We start from the raw sequence: 18,801 nt of genomic DNA on the forward strand, positions 1-18,801 counted from the left end.
GTCTCAATGTGGCCTTTTTGTGCTGCTACATGCCCCAGTAGCCACAGGGGCTGGAGAAGCTGTGACGAGCTGGGCAGGCAAAACCATCCCTGGAGGGCGGTCCTGCTGGAAGCACAGTTTGCTAGGGCCTCCAGGCTGATTTTGGGGGTTCACTCCAGTTTTCGTGGTTCTCCAAAGGGAAAAGTATAGCATTTGTGATGCTGCCTCTAGCAGGAATCTTCATGCTCTTCCAGCAGCACGGGCCCATGCTGTCTGTTCGGCATGCAATGCTCCTGCACCAAGGATGCACCCAGATGTGGGATCAAGTCCCTCTCCCATGCTGAGAGAATATTTCTGCAGCGAGTTTAGTCCCTGCAGCCTTGTGGAATAAAAAAAGCTTGTTCCCAGTATGTGTTTATGCCCCTCTGTCCCTAGCGGGGCTCCTCCTTCCCCGCAGGATAGCAAGGGCCCAGCCATTTGAGGGGCAAAGCTCTTCTAGGGGTGGGTATGGCAGAACTTGGGTGCAGGGGCTGGTCATCGCCCTCCACAGCCCTGGCTGACGGGAGACAGCAGGGGAGTGCTGCTGCAAGAAGCCGCCAAGCGGCAGGTTGGCACCAGGTTCCCTCTCAGAAGTGTCTGTACTCATGATAACACCGGAGCCAGCTGCGGCAGGAAGATTCTCTTGATGCTGTGGCACAGGGTAGAAGAGGAGAAACTGTGGACAGCTCTTGTCCCGCATCTCTCCAGCTCCCTCCAGGCCCACAGACACACACACACCACCCGAGGCTGCTGTTTAGCCAGGTGAGGTTTATTTACAGAGTAGTTGTACAGGGCACAGCAAACCACCAGGGACGCAGCCCCACTTCTTACAGCGGCTTTCTAGGGATTTTTCCAAGCACCTTCCACACAAGGAAATACTCCTTTTCCCTTCAACAGAATGGTCCCCATTGCCACCAGGAGAGAGCCAGGTCTCAGGGTTTGTAAGACTGCAGTAGCTGAGCCTTGAACTGGTGGTACAGAAGGAACACTGCAGCCAGCAGCGTGGGCAGAGCACTCTCTGCAGACCCATATTTGAACCACACCACAACAGCCCCCAAATTTCCTGACCTGTGGCCTCTCGCAGGGCAGCGGAATGAAGGGATTCAGGAGGTAGCACAAGCTTGTCCCTCAGACTAGCATGTGTTTTCAGAAACTGTCATGCTGCTCTCAATGTGAGAGATGCCTCTGCTGCCTTGTTTCTGCTCCCACAAAAGGATGGCAGCTCTTCTTCCTGGGCCCATGAAAGCCCTTTGCTCTGAGGAACATGAGCAGAAGGGCAGACATCACCCCATCCCAACACCATCTAACAGCCAGCCAGCCCCAGGCCAGGACCTGGGCAAGCTCCAGGGTTGCAGCCCTCCTGCTGTTACCTCCAGCGCGGTGCTGACCCAAGCACCAACCAACTACAGGCGTAGCCGCTTGATATCCTCGCTGCGGAAGTCAATTCGGAGAGCCAGCACCTGCCGGACTTCGGCTGGAGTAAGGCGCCAGGTGAGTGGGCCTGAGTTTGGGCCCCAGTAATCCAGGATCTCTGTCACCTGGAGAAAGAGGAGAGCTGCAGGAGACAACTCGGCACACACTGCCCTCACAGGTGAGTTCAAACTCTGGCTGCTGTCATGGTATTTCCTGCCACTAACCCCCTGCAGGCAAACACCCATCAGGCACAGGGCAACATTTCCAGCTTCTCCATAGCCCATAGATGTGACAACATCTGGATGAGCCCAGTAAATCCACGTAGAGTCCAGCTGGGGCTCCTGCAGTCCCCCAATAAAAGGAGACAAAAGTGCAGCTCACCCTTTCCAGATTGAGGATCGTGGCCATCTGGGAAAGACGGGCAAACTTGTCGCGGATAGTCCAAGTGGTGACTGTGGTGAGATAGGCTATGAGAGACCTCAGCTCCTTGTCAAACTGCAGACCACCAAGCTGTGGGGACCGAGGGAGCTCTGTTAACTCTCTGAGCAGGCCCAAGGGTTGTGCCAAACACACAATTAACAAAAGTTACAGGGGCGCAGGGGGAGGTCTCTGAGCAGGAGGGTTCCAGTTAGACCATTTATTGCAGCTTAAATGGGCTTATGTTTAGACCCACCTTAGAAGCCAGCTCCCTTATTGATGCAAGGTCTTCCCAGCCCCATCACAAAATACACTTTCTCCCTGTGTGTGCTAATGCAAGGTCTCCCTGAGCTGGCCACCGGCGGTGGTAGAGCTTCTCTGAGAGCAACATTTGCCTCTGCCCTGCCCAATCCCTCTACTGAGGGTTCTCCTGATGGAGGGTTTGCAGTCAAGCCAGACTGAAGGGTAGAGGACAGTGTTTTGCTTACCCTGCTGAAGGTGGATTTGAGCAGCACTTTCTCCAGCTCGATGGCTATGAGACTGGTCATAAGACCAGTGAGGGTGTCATAAATCACTGGAGACAGTCCAGCCTGGAAGCAGAAACCCATGTCAATCTTGTCAGGAGCAACTGAGTGGAGCTCTGCAAAACCCAAGCCCTGTGAGAGCTTTCAAATAAAGACCCATCGCTTGCAGGCTCAGCAAGCGGAGACCACCACAGAAGCGATCCAGGTATGTGGGACTTGCAAGCAGGCTTTCAGAATTGCTGAAGGGGGTGACTGGGTCTCCAAGAGCCCTGCAAGGCACTGGAGGACATCTCTGTCTGCCATTCCCCTGAGCAGGGGAAGAGTTGGGAGATGCCATGTGGAGGTCTGGCCAAAGCCTGGCAGGCTGCCACATCCCTCTCTTACCTTGAACTCCGTCATCTGCTGTTCCAGATTGACAATGAATTGCTGGACCCAGGGGTCATTAGCTTCATAGTCGCTGAACTCCTCCTGACATTGAAATACAAAAGCTGTTGTTTATGCAGCAGCAAATGGCCCAGAGGGCAGGAATGGAGGTCCCTCCTGGAGCAGCACTGCACCCCTTCCATTTTCTCAAGCTCTTCTCTAGCCAAATGTCCCTTTCCAGGCTCGGATACAGAGCAAGTTCTGGTTATTTCACTGGTGTTCTGTGCCGAGGGAACAGCAGAGAACTGAGGGGAATGAGACAGCGGTTGCTGACTGTGCTGCTGAGTGGAGCATGGAGGGTGCAGAAGTACGGCTGGAAGCAGAGAATGCTGAGCCTTACCTCCTCGATGTTGTGGGAGATGGAGAGGAATAGGTTGATCCAGGGCTTCACCTGGGGTTTGATAGCTGTGCTGTTCAGCTCATTGAGACCTTCCTGATGGGGACAGGCAGAAGAGAGGAGAGTGACTGACCACAGCTATTGTCCAACGGCACACAATCTTTACAGCCAGGGTGTCTTGATGCTGCCTCCCATCATCGCTGCAAGCTGGGGCAACAGACCCACAGCCTTGCACAGGAAACTGAACCCAGAAGTCTCAGATCCCACGCTCTTCTTGTGGAGGGCTCTGAGGACACCACGATGACAGGAGGAGGAAGGACGTTGGCCCAGAAGCTGCTGTTGTGCTGACTTGCAGCCAGGTCCAAAGGGCTCGTGCTTCCCCCACCCCTGCCCACACAGCTACAGATGTTTCCTGGCAGAAGAGAGGCATTCTTTTCACATCCCACCAGGGTAGGAAAGGACACAAACACCAGCCTCTCCACTCAGCACCAGGCAGGAGGACACCATGATTGAACTCAACTGATGTCTCCCACCTCTGGTGCAGCTTAGCTCAGTAGGAGAAGCTAAAAGGAGGATAAAAGCTGTAACTGCAGTTAGTTCCCTGAATTAATCATAACCCCAGCACACAGCATCTCCCCTGAGCAGCAGGTTGTCAGCAAAGGCTGTTCTGTCCGCTTCAATGCTAGAGAGCTCTCCGAAAGCCCTCTCCTGCCAACTACCCCCATTTGGCCCAGCAAGATGTCAAGAAAGCTCACCCGGCATGAAACTATTCAGGTACTGATTCTGCCTGGCATGATGGAAGTTTTTAACTAAAATTGGCATTTCTAAGCAGGCCCTGCTGGCAGTTGTTCTTTTCCAAGGCAAATTCAATGTGCGTGTGACTCGGGCAGCGCAGGAGCTTGCTGCTCAGCCTCTTGATTGCTTTGCAGCCAGTTTTAATACTGCACTAGAGCTAGACTGGAGAGTTTTACTCCTTACTGATGAGCTCTTTGGTTTCGATACTGACCACAAGCCTCAAGAGGGTTCGCTGGCAATACCAGCCTGAAGGCATCTGGCTGCAGGGAACTGCAAAGCCAAACAAAAAATAGTCTGGCCCCTCTGTAAAGTACAAAGCTGATAGCAAATGTGGTTCAAAATGCTCTCTTTTGCTTGGTTTCTTTCCACAGGAGGTATTAGGTCTCCCTGTTCCTCTCCCTGCCAAAGACCACTGTGAAATTTTAGGGCAACAGGCCCCAGCATGCCACACAAGACAGTGGATTTAGCCAGAGAGCCTTCTGCCCTGTGCCGGGGAGTATTTCCATTTGGGAAAGGAGGAGAAACCCGAGAGAAGAGCAGCTCTTCTCTACCAACAGCCTGTCTTCAGTGTTACCTAGTGAGGCTCTGGACAACTTGACAACATGCTGCGCCATGAGGGAGAATGGAAGAGATGGAAATGCTATTAATATTTCTTCTCCTGAAAATGCTGAACCAACTACAACTCTGTGCTTAGTGAAGACAAATGGAGCAGCATTCCTCCTGGCTCTGCAGCTGCTTCCAGTGTTTTTTACACAGCCACCAGCTGGTGCAGCTGTGCAACTGGGCTGGATCTGTTTCCATGCCTCAAAGCTGACTGATTTACTCCCTCCTGCACCCCTGCCCAGCGGTCCTGGAGTCAGACATGGCCCAGACCTTGGGGAGCTCAGATTCCTGCCTAAGCTCTCCCTGAAGACACTGGCCAGCTAGTGTTGGAGGCCAGCAGTAACTCAGCAAGGCACCCACCTGCAGCAGGTCACGAAATTTGTTGGAGACGGCAGCCATGTCAGAGAGACAGCTGTCAATCTTGGCCTGTGCTTGCTCACCCCCAAAGCCTTGGCTAAGCAGTTTGCTGCAGTCACTCTGCAGGGAAGAGATCCACAAGCAAGTTGCAAATAAATAACCTGGGCAGTTTCTATCCCTTCCCGTTGCTGAGCTCTGGCTGCCCACCATTACACTTGCAGGCTAGGATAGGCGCCAGACTCCCGCCCCTGTGAAGGCAGAGGCTGCTGGCTCCAGCTGGGGAGAGGACAGCAAGAAAGGAAGCCAGAGGCTATATAGCCCAGCACCAGAGAACCACAACCTCTCAATGATGCACATGTTATTCCACTGGCTCCCAGCCTGTGCCAGGTTGGTCAAGCTGAAGGAACTGGTATTTCCAGCTGCTACTATCAGCTGGAGATTGCTCTGCCAGCTCAAAATTGCTTTCCTAAGGCTGGAGGGAAGACCTCAGGAATTTGGGCATAGTGAAGTCCAGATAGATTACTTGACCCCCCTCACCCCCCAAAGGGAGGATATTAGAAATCTGATTAAGAAAAAAACAGTAAAGAATCCAGACTGCACCTCCAAAGTCTTCTTTAGGGTCATGATGTTTTCACTGCAGACTTCCACATTGTTTAAGGTCACCTGGAAAAAACAACAAAATAAACCCAAGTAGAATTCACTGGAACATCCCAGCGTCTCAGCCCCAAGTCCATACGTTTACTCCATGCCCTGCTCACAGTACAGGCTGAAATGCAAATACTTGAGGGACAGAGGTGCTACCCTGTGATCAAAGCATTGCAGATTCACAGAGCTGCATGAAGCTGAACTTCAGTAACTGAGCATGTGTGCTGAACCTGCAGCTAGTACAAAGTTTGAGATAGTTTACTCCTTTTCCTCATCATTCTGTCCACTATGTTGCAGCAAAGCCCCACTCATGGGTTACTGGTGGAAGACAGGATGTACCCCTAACTTTCTGTGACAGTGTCATGAAGAACAACAGACCAGGAATGGCTGGAAGTGACGGTTTATACACCATGTCCAGAGAAGCAGGGGAGGCAGGAGTGTATTTGTATCTAGGCAGGGGAGTCAGCACCTGTCCTGCCAGATGAGTATCTGTTCTTCACTGAACAGACTGTTCCCTACCTGCTGAAGCTGAACTAAACGTCACTATAAGGCTGGGGTTTGTGCAGACAAGGAAATGAGGCAAGCTGACAGGTGAATGAGGAATTCCAGTGGGAGAACTGACATTTTAAGCACTTTGCTTCAAGAAATGCAGAAACCTGTAACCAAGAATTTAATGAAATGGAAGAGTTCAGTCCTTCCCGTTCGCTTTGTTGCCTTCTCTCCTTGTACAGTGAAAGTCCCAAGGAGCCTCTTCAGCACTGGGTGTTCACAGCAACTTACAGAGAGGGAGAAAAGTCAAGGTGAGCCAGCCCCTCTCCAGTGCTCTGAGTCTCTGCCCACAGGTCTGCTCAAACAGCAGGGCTGGCTGAGAGATCAGATCCAGAGCTGCTCTCCCAGTGAGGTCTTTTCCACAATGCAAGGTCTATACAGCATTCCACCATGGGGAAGGATGTGTTATGCTGCAAAAGACAGGAGTAATGGCCCTTCAAATGCTCTCCAAGGGGTCTCTAATGCTCACTGCCATGTTCTGGCCTGCTCAAGCATGCAGAGATTTGCAGCGCTGGCTGTTAGAAGGCAACAGGAGGATCTTGCAGGCCAAGCAGAGCAGACAACACTGCTCTAATGGAAACTTTTCGATCCGATAAGCAAGAATGAAGAAGCCCTGAGCGTGGGCCAGAAAACTTTTTCATCTAGAGGAAGGTGTGGATGAGATGCTCTCCCACCTTTGTGCAGAGCCTGTGAAGAACAGGATTGATGGACACCTCAAAAAAGCACAAACTCTTTCCCAGCCTGGAGGGAACCACCATTGCAGCAGCCTAAGAGGCAGTCACAGGATCATACTCGCACAGGTCTGGTGTGGAAACCCTGCAAACATGAGGTGAGGTAGAACGACCTACCAGACATCCAAAGTCAGGTCACTCGCCATGCCTGAACAGGTTTTCAGGTTCTCTGAACATGTGATAGTCACACCAACCCTGTTCCCAAGAGCTCTCCATTGTCTTTCCCCTCACCTCAACTCATTCTACACCAGAACAGCCACCAAACCCACCAGAAAGGACTGCTTGGCCTCGTCGGTGCTTTCAATGCCTTTGGTATCGAACTTGCCCTGCTGCAGGCTGCTGTGCATGATGTTCACGGCACTGGTCACCCCTCTCTGGAAGTCCTGGAAGGTCGTGGCTGGAAAGCCCTGCTTCAGCTTGTTGTACAGAACCTCCCTATGGGGCAAGCAGAACATATCAGGGCTTGGAGCAAATACTGCAAGCCACAGCAGAGTTGTGCTCTGTGATGGGGGACAGCACTCTGTCTGAGCTGTGACCTGAACAAGGTAAGTGGAACTTAACAGGGACAAAAGAGGGCTGGCAAATATCTCCTGAGAGCATCTAAAGGACACAAGGCTGAAAAAAACCTACAACCACCCAGTTTCTGAGTTTTCCCAAAAATGCTGCCTGCAGCTGTCTGCTGTCTTCAGTCACGGTTCCCCACTCCCATGTTGCGATGAAAAAACAGGAGCAGGACAATTTCTGCAGGTTCACCCCAAGTTCAAGTTACAAAGCAATCTCACAGGCAACCCAGAGAACAATTAGGGGTGACCGTGTACCACCAAGCAGGATAGCACTCCAATGCTATATGGTGACTGAGTCGCATAAGGATTTGGGGCCATGAGGTTCCTTTTTCTGTTTGTTCTACAGGTGACCACCACTACTGTGAGAAAAGTATGCCCAGCTCCAGCTTCCCATGCCACACCTGATGCTGCTTCCTACGAGTATCTTCCATGGACATGACAAAGCAGAGGTTCAAAGGTGAAGAACACAAGCAAACACTGTTTGCAGAACATGAGGTGGAGGCGAGTTACAATGAACCTGGTGTATTTTCATTACCTGAAGTCAGACTCCAGCTCGGTGGTGGAGTGGTTGATCATGGCACAGAGACAGTCTATGCTGGAGCTGGACAGAGCACGCCCAATGCACTTCTTCACTATATAAAACACGTCATCCACCATGCTGGAGGTGAGCTGGCCCTTCTCATAGCTGTCCATGGCAACAGCCTGCAAAGAAAGCTGCCTCAGTGCCCTGAGCTCAGCGAGCAAAGGTGCCCTTTCAGAGCAGTGCTGTAAGACCAAACTGCCAGCCTGTCCATTTCACCCTGAGCTGAACTGTACCATGTGTGGCCTGGCATCACTCATCCTAGTTTTCAGTAGCCCATAGACCTGGAAGACCTGTCTCTGGAAGATACTCAGGAGTATGTTTGGAGTCAAAGTTCAGAAACAACTACTTGCTTTTCAAGGCCAAGGAAAACAAAAGACCTTCCCAACAACTGCAGACCTGCCATGTACTCATCTCCCTCACTAGGGATGCTCAGTAGAGGACTGTAGAGCACATGTAGAGGTCTCAGCCGCTAGCAGAGAGTGCAGGCTATTGCAAGCAGCAGTCTGAGCCCTACCTTGTTGACAGTCTCCCTCATGAAGTATTCCTCCATGGTGATGTAGTAGCCAATGAGCTCTTGCATCGTGCGGCTCAGCAGACAGTTGTTGAGGAGCTTGTCCAGGTATTTTTGATGCTCTACAGAATGCAAAAGAGAACCATCAGCAGGCACCAAGACAGAGGTTCCAGCTAATCCCCTTGCTGCCTGTCCTATGGGCACCCAATGGACACACACCTGCAAAGCCCAACCTGGAATAAATCACAGGCCTTGACTGTGGAGCTGAAATTGCTGAGCTGAATTTTGCAGGTGACAAAAGTGATTTCCAGAGCTCCATGGAATACCATAAACCCTGAGCGTGTTTACCCTGTGGCCTCCACCTTTAGGATCTGTGCCTGCAGCAACCAAAGGGCCCTCCCTCTCTTTGGGGACCTTGTTTATTGTGCTCTGCAGTCATTCCTAATGTTGGTTTCCCTATTAGAGGGAACAACCAGTGCTGAAAACAGATTTGGGGAGGCCAGGCTACACAATCCTCCTCCACAGAGTGCTCCCAAAGCATCTTTGCAGATCCTGTGTCACTGCTCTGCCACTAACTCAGATATATCTCTACTTCTGGCTGTAAGGAGCAGAGAGCCTGTAAGTATTGGTATTCAAGGAGTTACCTTGCTTTACCTCCTCTGAGGCCATGGAGTCTCCCACCTCAAAATCGGCTATTATTCGTCTCTTGATGAACCTCAAGTAGAGCTCACTGCGGGCGTTCATCAAAGTGACTTCTGTTAAAATAGGGTCAAGTTCCCTGGAAGGAACATAGCAAAAATCAAGGTAGAAAGCCTACAAAAGGAGAGACACTAATTTCATTCAGTTATGTAGTGTGTTTTCTGTTCTCTTGCTATGAGATCAATACTGTCCCTTTCCATCTGTGCTGTTGAGTGGCAAAGCTCAGCAGAATAACTGGTACGTGCAAAGAATGCACATAAAAACAAAACGTCCTGAAAAAAAATCATTACAGAGAAGCTTCTTTTTTCCTCATTGATGTGAGAACAACCACGTTAAAATCACAACAGCAAGGACTGCAAGACTTTAAGCAACCTGATATAACTTCAGAATTAGCCCTGTTTTGCATGGGAGGTTGGACTAGAGACCTTTGGCAGTCCTTTTCCTACCACAGTTTTGCTATGACTCTGTGAGCCCTACGTGGTCAGTGTTAGAAATATGTTCCTGCCATCTCCATGTATCTGCTTTTGTGCACAGATTTATGTTTCTCTGAAAACGATGAAGAATCTGTTTAAGCTCAACAGCTCAGGAAATGTGAGACCAAAAAAGCATGTGACAATGCAGAACACAGTGTTCAGATCACAGATGACTGAAAAAAAAGACTGTCACATCAGCAGCTTTTTCGCTAGCGTGCAAAAAAGAACTTTACAAATCCTGCTCAGAGCCTCACAACACACAAGTGGGACAAGGAACCATTATCTTTATTTTACAGATTAAAAAGCAAAAGCTCAGAAAACCTGGGATGCCTGCACAGTTACTCAGAGCAAATGGTAAGTGGATCTCTGTATTACCACTGAAGTCATGCAGGCTCACAGACAGATCTTGCTTGAGGAACTTAAGTTTTCTTTCAAGGCATGTTGAGAAGTCATGCAATGCCAGAAGGGCTGGGTGCACTTTCAAATGGCCTTACTTAAGGGCTATGCAAAAACTCAAGAAGAAAAGGAGGAAGATGGAAAGCACTTCAGTTCATTAGCAGGAAACTGATGTTTCCAGTGTTGCTGCAGCAGCAGTACAGGTTAAATAAGACCCAAAGATTTATTCCTGATTCTGTCATAAATTATCTGTCCAGGGAGCTGCTCCATTTTGTGGGCTCCGAGGACCGTAATCTGACCATCAAAAGGTAGTGGGCACAAGCAATTATAAAGTTTCAGTCCTTCGTGTGCAGTGATATTGCCAGCCCTCCAGCAATGTTTAGGGCCAATCAAGGCTCAAAAGTAACGAGTAAGCAAAATAAAGCACCAGCACAGAAGCTGCCTTTATAAAAGGGCAGTGAAAGGCACCTAACAATTGGATTTTATGCTTTAGTAGCCACAAAGCCTCTGGAAGACTGGGAGGGTTATCTAAATGCTAAGTAGTGTTAATAACAGCTCAAGAGTGGAAGGTTAGAGAGCAAAAAGAGGTTTTGTTTGTACCTTGGTTCAATCTTCTCTGCAGAAGAACTTCTCATCATGCTATTCTGAACTTGCTGGAACTGCAATCACAAAAAAAGGGAGAGTCATCAAAGTCTTTGCTGATGACTTGGAGTTAACAGCTGCTTCTCATGCTATAGCTTAAGGAGGTGCTTACTCAAGGAGGGTGATAGGAATGCTTTGCAGAAAGCACTGCCAGAGAAGAGAAACACATCTCTTCACCTCCTCCAAGACAGAGCTCAGCCTGCCAGGAAGGGCAGTGGCATGGGAACTCCAATGGAGGCACCAAGGTATGTGACCATGAGACAGTTATAGCAGTCCTGCATCTAACACAGAAGCAGGAACAAGACCGTGGGTAAGGTGTACTGAAAGTGCCCTACAGACCCGCAGAGCAAGGAATCCTGTACCCAGGGTCCACTTACCATGCTCCCAATGAATCCTTCTTTGCAACAGAAGGGATAGCTACAGGCTGGACTCCTTCAGCCATCAGTGCAAATATGGAAGAAAGCCAGGTTTCTCTTGATACACAAGGTCAAACTTTGCCACCTCTATGGCAGTCAGAGCCCCACGGAGTTGGATGGAGGCCGCAGTTGGCTGTGTCAGGCAGCATTACACGACCCTTACCTGCCTGTGATAGTCCCTCTCTTTGATGAACTTGTCCACCACCTTCTCCACCTGCCGGTCGCACTCCACTTGCAGGTGCTTGATGAGGGTGTACAGCCTCCCTGGCCCGTAGTAGGTCTCCACAATGGGCTGGTGGGTCTCCACAATGCGAGCAATCCCTGCAGGGAGAGGGGAAGCACAAGAGAGAGACTCAAGCAGGAGTTCCCATGCAGTCTGGACCCAGAGCAGAGCTACACAGGTCCACAGACAGGACCTAACAAGGGATCATTCACTCCCCAGATAAACAGTTTAGACTGTCCAGCCACTCTCTAGTGCCTCACTGAAGGCCTGTCATTACCAGCCTTCGTTCCATGGCATCTTCTCTCTGCATATGATGCCTTCCATCCTCTCTGCTGTTTATTGGAAGACTGCAGTGCAAATCTCCTGGAGTAGAAGCCATCTCTCTTCGTAAAGAGAGCTCCTGGCATGTGATGTGTGTCAGCTGCCCTCCTACCCAGCAACACACAAGGCAGAAAGTTTCCACAGGAAAAAGCCGCATGAGCTAAACCTGACAGGGGACATAACTGCCACCCAAGCCCAGTCTCAGCTTTCAGCACCTGCCAGGTTACAGGAGAAGAGCAGTGCTAGGAAAATCAGCCTAGGGAAAGCTCTGCTCTTATCTGTCGCGCAGATGCCCAAGAGAGCAAGCATTAGTAAAGGCAAGACCTCCTTGGAGAAAAAGCTCACCTCCAAGGAGGTTATGTCTACAATATTGCTTTCTTCTCACAAACTCTCTACTCCAAGACTTAGCAACGCTCCCCCTCTTTTGGCACTACTGCCAAGAAAGCCTTGGCAGCTCTAAGGACCTTCAATAGTAAAAAAGGTGCCAGGCTGGTAGAGTGACTTGGCAGTGGTGCAGCCTGGAATTATAGCAGACTTAATAGAGAAGATGGTTAATCACCATGGGGTCTCAATTACTGTCTTTGGCAGCACTCCCACAGAGCTTTCATACTGCCTTCTCTCCCTTCCCTCTCTGCTTTCAATCTCCTGAGGTCCTCCTTGAAGAGCCAGGCCTGGAGGCATCAACAGCTGCTCAGTCTTAAGGGATCCAATTTGTTTGTGTGGAGAGCTGCATGTCTGAAGAAACCTTCAGGGAATACCCATTTGTTTTGAGGATGCAGAGAACAGGAAGAGCTGATTCCTGGAGGAAGCCAACAAATCCTTTGCAAATCCACTTTGTGCCTGCACAAGCTGTATGTAGGAAAGCTTGCTTATTGTAATGCCCTCTCCTGGCTGGGAAAAAGTCTATTAGTTGTGTCCCCGTCCCTCTAGCATGACACTCCCATAGCTCAAAGGGGAAGGAGGCATTTTGTGATCTCCTGGTGCTAAAATTAAATGCATTTAAATTGATGGGCAGTCTCATCATGGACTATTTTCAATCGATCAGCAAAGAGGAAAGGAAGATTACCTTCGAAGAGGAGTGTCAGCGTGTCCGCAAAGATGACAGCAGCTCGACGGTCACTCATGTCTGTCCCCATCACCAACTGCAGGTTCTCTTCTGCTTTGTTGGCCACCTGCATGACAAAAGGACCAGTCAGCTGGTAATACTCAAAGATATTCTTCATCCCATAAGGCGGTCCTCTGTCTCTTGCCCTACAGAGCTTTTGCTGGCCTTCCTATTGCAAGAGCTATTGCTGTCGTTCCTGCTTTGAACAGGGACCCTCTCCTCTCTTGTGGAAAACTCAAGGATCAAGGAGAGGCAGAAACTTGCTTCTCTTTCCAGGCTCCCTTGTATGAGCTTTAAGCAAGCCCAAAGAGGAAGAGAGAAGCTAGCCAACCAGCAGGATCTGTATGCAGACACTACAAAGCCCATCCCAGGATGCAAAATGCAGGGAGAGAGATGAACAAGTGCTGGTTTCTAAGATTAACAGGCCAGAGCCAAGATCTCTTTCCACAACATCTGCTGACGGAGATTGGGTTTTGCTTTCCCCTAGGAGACCAGACAGGTCACAATATGTTTCACAGAACCTGTTACCTGCTTGCAGAGGTACTCCGAGAACTTGCTCAGCCCCTCTTCATGTAAGCCTAGCAGAGGAAAGATCTTGAAGAACCGTTCCACCTGGGGCAAGTCTCCCTGCTTCATAGCTGTGTCGAATTTCTCTGTGACAATTGTCTTTAGGCGCTGCTCTGCTTCCTGCAGGAGCTTCAGGTTGGCATCAATTATGCCCCCTGGTCAAAAGGACAGAAAAGAAAGGGAAAAGTGACAGCACAATGTTAGTACTGTATCAAGGGCTACCTTTTTTCCCAGGACACTGTGCAGCCCTAAGGTGGTAAAGCAGAAGACACACTGGAATTCCCCTACGAGCAAAGAAAGATAGGTACATGTGTGATGTACACACAGCTGATGTCGTGGTCTTGCACGGAGGATGCGAACACATCAACCCGGACATTTCTTTTAGAGATCAGGCAATTTACTCCTTCATTTCCAGTTGCTCTGCTTGGTAGCACACCATAACACTGCAACATTTCTCCCTGACAGAGCCTTCTCCCTCACTTCTTTTGTCCTGAACATTTTGTCCTTCACCTAGTTAGCACATGAAATATTATTAAAGCTGTGTGTCAGGAACTCTCCTTTCAACTAATGATAATTCAAACCTAGTAACACATCAAAAACATTCATTTCTGTCTTACTCTATAACATACTAAGATCTTTGGCTAGCATTAGATCTTCTGCTTTGTCTACTGGGCTGAGGCTATCTGCCATGGAAATCATGCAGCCTCTAGTTATCTACTGGAAAGGTGACTTATCAGCTTCTCCTCACAAACAGTACTTACCTTCCTTGCCCTGACGACTGAGCTCAATCACCGATTTGTCCAGAGACAGATAGCGATGGATATGAGCTGCTGCTTGTTCATAATCTTCATTTCGCAGGGCTGTTTGAACTCCATCCATGCAGAACTTCAGGTCAAGGATGTCATCAGCTCTCTGAATGGCCTGATAGAGTCGATTCTGCAAGAAAGGCAACCAGTAAGGCTTCCTGCTGCGTGCTGGACCAGGGAAAGATAATTAAAGAGGAGAAGACAGTGGGGGGTGGAAGGAAAGGAAGAAACAGACTGAAGCAATACTTCTCTACACAATAAACAACTATGTAAGCAGAAACCCCAAACTACTTAAAAAGTCATAAGATCAATGGCTCCAAAAGAGGAACAGCATTTGTCAAAACTCAGGTTGAACTCAGAGGCCATACTCCACTTAAACAAACAGGCAGAGACCAGAGATACAACTGCACATTATCTGTTTTGATTTGAGCAGTTGTGCTGAGCACTGGGACTTGACGCCTCTTAGCCTATCTCTGTACAAAGAATGTAACAGCCCGGATTCCTGACTGGTCTTGGGTGACAATGACCATCTCCACTGTGCTCTGTGCTGCAGTAGTTGACAAGAGTGCTAATGAAGACTAACCTCAGCTTATTTACCATATTCAGAAGGGCGTGCCGGAGAACCAGCCGCTACATGGAATAGCATATGCATTATTTACTCTTGTACCCTGCAATATCCAGGAGCCCAGCAAGATACCATTACCTAGCAACACTAGATACTGCTAAAATAAAGAACAAAGTAGTTTCCAGCCCACCTGCCCACTAAAGAAAAGAGCAGATTTCTCTATTGGGCTGTGAGCATATGAGCAGATGGAATATGGCTTGGTGGTTACAAGTCCCAAACACCCCCTCAGTCCAGTTACCTTGGCAAGGTCAAGCTGGCGGACTTTACTGCTGACGTTCTCAGCCAGGTTACAGGTGAATGTGATCATCCCTGCCAACTGCTGGGCATCCCCCTCGATAAGCTGCAAATTAGGGCTGGAAACACAAGCAAATTGAACATGAGATGCAAATATTAAGTAGTCGGATGGTCTGCAACAGCAGGATGGTTCTTCCTCCAAACCCAACTGCTCCTGTCAGCTACAGTATCTCTCATTTCATGACCCCCCTAAAGGAGCAAAGCATCAAAATCAAACAGACTGCTTTGGAAGAAGCTGCACAGGCAGACTAACAACTGTCTCGCTACCAGACAGGCTACTGAGGCTTTATGATACTCTCCACTTCTGAAGTGGAAGGTGAAGTCTGTAAACTTGTACTCCAAGCTTCTACTAGACATGAGGCCACTTCAGATGAATTTCCAGGCTGCCTGCACAAGCTCACCACAAAGAGGCAGCAATATCTGTCCACACCTGTAAACAGCCTGACACAAGACATCTGATCCAAGCATTCATGCTGAAAACTGACAGTCTCTGGGGTGAGACCTTCAAAGAACTGCCCAGCCTACACCGGAACGGGTCAGTCCATGTGAGGGCGCAGCAGTTCCCTCTGTTAGTGCTGCTTAAAAGAACTGGGCGCCTGGGGCTGAGGATCCAACTACTGTTCCCTACCACAAACTGATTTAAAGTCTGACATTTTCTCAGAATGATGTGTTTCCCTCACAACACTCAAGGGAATTTTCATGTCATGCAGTAAGCAGAGAGGTACTGAACAGTGCGCAGAAGCCCAAAGAAGGGGAGAGGGTGGGGATCACTAACCCCATGCGATGAAGTGCAACCATCTTGTTCTCTATAGTGCTTTGCTGTTCCAGGAGGGCATCCAGCTCTTCCTGCACGACTTTCTGAAAGAAAAGGACGAAGGAAGTCTTGTGTGACTTCAGCTCTCCTCCAGGCCAGCGACTTAGGGCAGACCCTACATCCAAGTCAAGGACACGCAGCTAGGAAGGCGTTAGCACTTCCGAGAGCTTATACGACAAATAAATCCTTCCTAAGCTCTCATTTTAATCCTGTAAATTTTTATATTTTTTGCGATTTGAAAGCATCAGTTATGCAAACCTCATCACACAACTTTTAAGTCAGGTAACCCACAAACTCCTCCCCTGGCCGAGCTCTCAACGCAGGAGGACCCTGAAACTGCAGGCTGCTCACGATTCGGGGACACCGGCTCCGCGGAGGCGGCACCATCCCCCCCACGTCAGGCCCGTATTTAATCCCTCTGCAAGGGATCCGGACGACTAGGAAAGCCGTTGACAGCGAGGCACCCGCTCTCCTTGTCACCACAGCAGCGGGCCGGAGGGGGCTAGAGCAGCCAACACCTCCGGGGTGCCGCGTCCCGGCCCGCCCCAGCCCGCCCCGTCGCAGCCGATGGCCGCCGGGAGCCCCGCGGCCTCACGGGGCCCGCCCCCCCACACACCTCCTCCTCACACAGCCGGCTGTAGGCGGCCTCCAGGTCCGACAAGTCGGTGAGCGACTCAATCCGCTCCATGGAGAGGGCGGAGGCGGCCGAACCACCGCCCTCTCCCCCCGGCGCCCTCAGGCCCGGCGCCGTGGCCGCCGCCATCTTGGGGTGCAGTGACGCGGCCGATACCGCCGTGAGGCCCGTCGGGCCTGCCGTGGGCGGTGCCTGAACGTTTGCGGCCGCTCGGTTCCGCCTGGCGGCGCGGGAGGCTTACGCTCCCTCGGCGCTTTACGCTAGAAGGCGGTTGAGGGGGTGGCGTTCGGAGGTTCTTGGTACGGGAAGCGGCTGCCGTGGCCCCGCGATCATTCAGGCGCCGCTTCGGGCAGCCTCTGCCGCCACAGGGTGCGCGCGCGCCGGGCGTCGCGGAAAGCCCCTCGAGGAGGCGCGGGAGGGTAGCGCGCAGGCGCGGGGCTCATGGCGGAGGGGGCCGGAGGGGCGCCCGCCTAGACAGGACCGGCATCCGCCGCCATCCGCTTCCATCAGTACGGTAAGGGCGGCCCGGCCGCGCCGCGCCCGCCCAGTGGCGGCCCCTCGGCTGGGGACCCGCGGTACGGGCCGCCATTTTGGCGGGGAAAGCGGCCACAGGCTCTCGAGGCCTGGCCTCTGGGGCGCGGCCGGACCGGGCGTTGATCCGTGGCCGGTTCCCGAGGGTTGCGGCCTTGTTCCCTGCAGGGCGTGGGGAGTCCGCCCGGGGTGCGGGGCGGTGCTGGGCGACGGGCCCGGGGGGGGGGGCTGGGCAAGGCTCGGGGTGGCTGAGGGCCGGTTCCCCTGGCGTGCGGCCTGCAGGACCCGGCGGAACGAGTGCGGCGGCTTGTGTGGAGCTGGGGTTCCCTCCCGCCTCTGCCCCGGGGAAAGGAATCGACTCCGGCGCTCGGTCTGAGCTGTTGTGGGTTGCTCGGCTGTAAACGAAACGGCAAGATCAGTGAGGTGTAACGGCGTAGTGCACCTCTAGAGGGATTCCCTAACTTTGGTTTCTGAACAGCTAAAACCGCGAGAGGAGTAATTAGCTGGAAGTCCTGATCAGTTATGCGGCAGTAAGGAGCTCAGCTGTCGCTCGGCAGTCTGGTTGCGTTTGGGAGAGCCTTTTGCCTCGTAGTATTAATAAATACCAAATAACTTCAGCTGGGCGACAGTCAGTCTTCTAATGTAAAGTGATACATGCAGACAAACAGGAGGGCAGCGGTTCTCTCTCTGTGCTGTATGGAAGGCTTTGTTTTTGAAAATTATCTATTTTTGCTCTACTTGTTGCAGACCTAGTGGAGCTACGATAAGGTGAAGTGAGCCCATTGCCAACATGTTTCTCTACAACCTGACGTTGCAGCGTGCCACCGGCATTAGCTATGCTATCCATGGCAATTTCTCAGGTAATTTTTCCTTGCTTCATGCTTCTTGGCTTGAGCTCTTTCAGATAGTAGAGGAAAAAATGCATTTGTCCTTTAGTTGGTTTGGTTGTCAAAGCTCATCTGCTTCAGCATAGCATTAGTGTTTTGCTTGTATGTTATTGTTTGCTCTTGAGCATGTTACTTGAGTTGTTGTAACTTGTGGAAAGATCAAGAGAAGTTTGGCTTGATTAGCTATAGGTTTAATTTATTATTTTGTCCACTTTCCTGATCTGTTAAAAGATGCTCGAGCAAAGGTGGCACCTACTGTGGTGAATAAGTTGGTCTGAATTTCTCCACAGTAATCATAAAAGTCTTCGGCATTTAGTAGTCAGGAAGTTTTATCATCTTTCTTATAGTGCTTCTTGAAGTTGCGTGTTTTGCTGTGTTGTTGCTAACTTCGTGCTTTGGCTTCTTTAGGAACCAAACAACAAGAAATTGTCGTTTCCCGGGGCAAGATCCTGGAGTTACTCCGCCCTGATCCCAACACAGGGAAGGTTCACACCCTGCTGACTGTGGAAGTGTTCGGAGTCATTCGCTCCCTCATGGCCTTTAGGCTGACAGGTGGAACCAAAGACTATATCGTCGTGGGTAGCGATTCGGGACGCATTGTTATTCTGGAGTACCAGCCCTCAAAGAACGTGTTTGAGAAGATTCATCAGGAAACCTTTGGCAAGAGTGGATGTCGCAGAATCGTTCCAGGCCAGTACTTGGCTGTAGACCCAAAGGGCCGTGCTGTCATGATCAGTAAGTCAGTCTGTCGGCTTGTTTTCTCCTTATTTTTTTTCCTCCTGTCTTGCAGATATTTATTTTGGAGCAAGTTTCTGCCAGGTGTAATTGGAAGTGTGTCTCAGGCAGTTTGTTAGGCTATGAGATGTGTAAGGAGAATGCAGGCATTCAGAATAGTTCCT

General features: G+C 50.6%; 2 protein-coding genes across 6 annotated transcripts in view; one reads left to right on the forward strand and one right to left on the reverse strand.

The window, feature by feature from the left end:
- Positions 1-45: 45 nt before the first annotated feature.
- COG4 (component of oligomeric golgi complex 4) lies at positions 46-16,646 on the reverse strand. 4 transcript variants are annotated; one of them, XM_069793817.1, is made up of 20 exons: positions 16,467-16,645; positions 15,812-15,894; positions 14,981-15,095; positions 14,073-14,247; positions 13,273-13,466; positions 12,706-12,811; positions 11,259-11,416; positions 10,638-10,696; positions 9,114-9,247; positions 8,473-8,591; positions 7,911-8,077; positions 7,082-7,247; positions 5,488-5,550; positions 4,891-5,007; positions 3,136-3,228; positions 2,757-2,840; positions 2,337-2,438; positions 1,813-1,941; positions 1,389-1,556; positions 46-169 (listed from the first exon to the last, which is right to left on the reverse strand). In XM_069793817.1, the coding sequence occupies exons 1-19, from the start codon at positions 16,611-16,613 to the stop codon at positions 1,422-1,424; spliced, it is 2,346 nt and encodes a 781-aa protein (XP_069649918.1). In that variant the 5' UTR covers positions 16,614-16,645; the 3' UTR covers positions 46-169; positions 1,389-1,421. The 4 variants fall into 4 exon arrangements, with proteins under 4 accessions (XP_069649918.1, XP_069649917.1, XP_069649916.1 ...); XM_069793816.1 differs by lacking the exon at positions 46-169 and having other exon boundaries at positions 767-1,551; positions 1,808-1,941; positions 16,467-16,646; XM_069793815.1 differs by lacking the exon at positions 46-169 and having other exon boundaries at positions 767-1,556.
- Positions 16,647-16,838: 192 nt separating this feature from the next.
- SF3B3 (splicing factor 3b subunit 3) overlaps positions 16,839-18,801 on the forward strand; it is a 30,221-nt gene continuing 28,258 nt past the window's right edge. The window contains exons 1-3 of one of the 2 annotated variants that reach the window (XM_069793805.1): positions 16,839-16,998; positions 17,763-17,875; positions 18,311-18,637. In XM_069793805.1, the coding sequence (XP_069649906.1) occupies positions 17,806-17,875; positions 18,311-18,637 (397 nt within the window). In that variant the 5' untranslated portion in view covers positions 16,839-16,998; positions 17,763-17,805. The remainder of the gene's footprint in view (positions 16,999-17,762; positions 17,876-18,310; positions 18,638-18,801) is intronic. The other variant, XM_069793806.1, reaches the window with a different exon arrangement.

This window comes from Haliaeetus albicilla, chromosome 10 (genome assembly GCF_947461875.1).
Source record: "Haliaeetus albicilla chromosome 10, bHalAlb1.1, whole genome shotgun sequence".
Lineage (NCBI taxonomy): Eukaryota > Metazoa > Chordata > Aves > Accipitriformes > Accipitridae > Haliaeetus > Haliaeetus albicilla.

What these genes read in the sequence shown, in the direction of transcription:
- COG4 (XM_069793817.1), bottom strand. Translation starts at nt 16,613, where the DNA reads ATGGCGGCGGCCACGGCGCCGGGCCTGAGGGCGCCGGGGGGAGAGGGC. An exon ending in CCCTAAAGAAGACTTTGGAG is followed by an intron (nt 5,008 to 5,487) that starts GTGCAGTCTGGA and finishes TCTTCCCTGCAG; the next exon opens with AGTGACTGCAGCAAACTGCT. An exon ending in TCTCCCACAACATCGAGGAG is followed by an intron (nt 2,841 to 3,135) that starts GTAAGGCTCAGC and finishes TTTCAATGTCAG; the next exon opens with GAGGAGTTCAGCGACTATGA.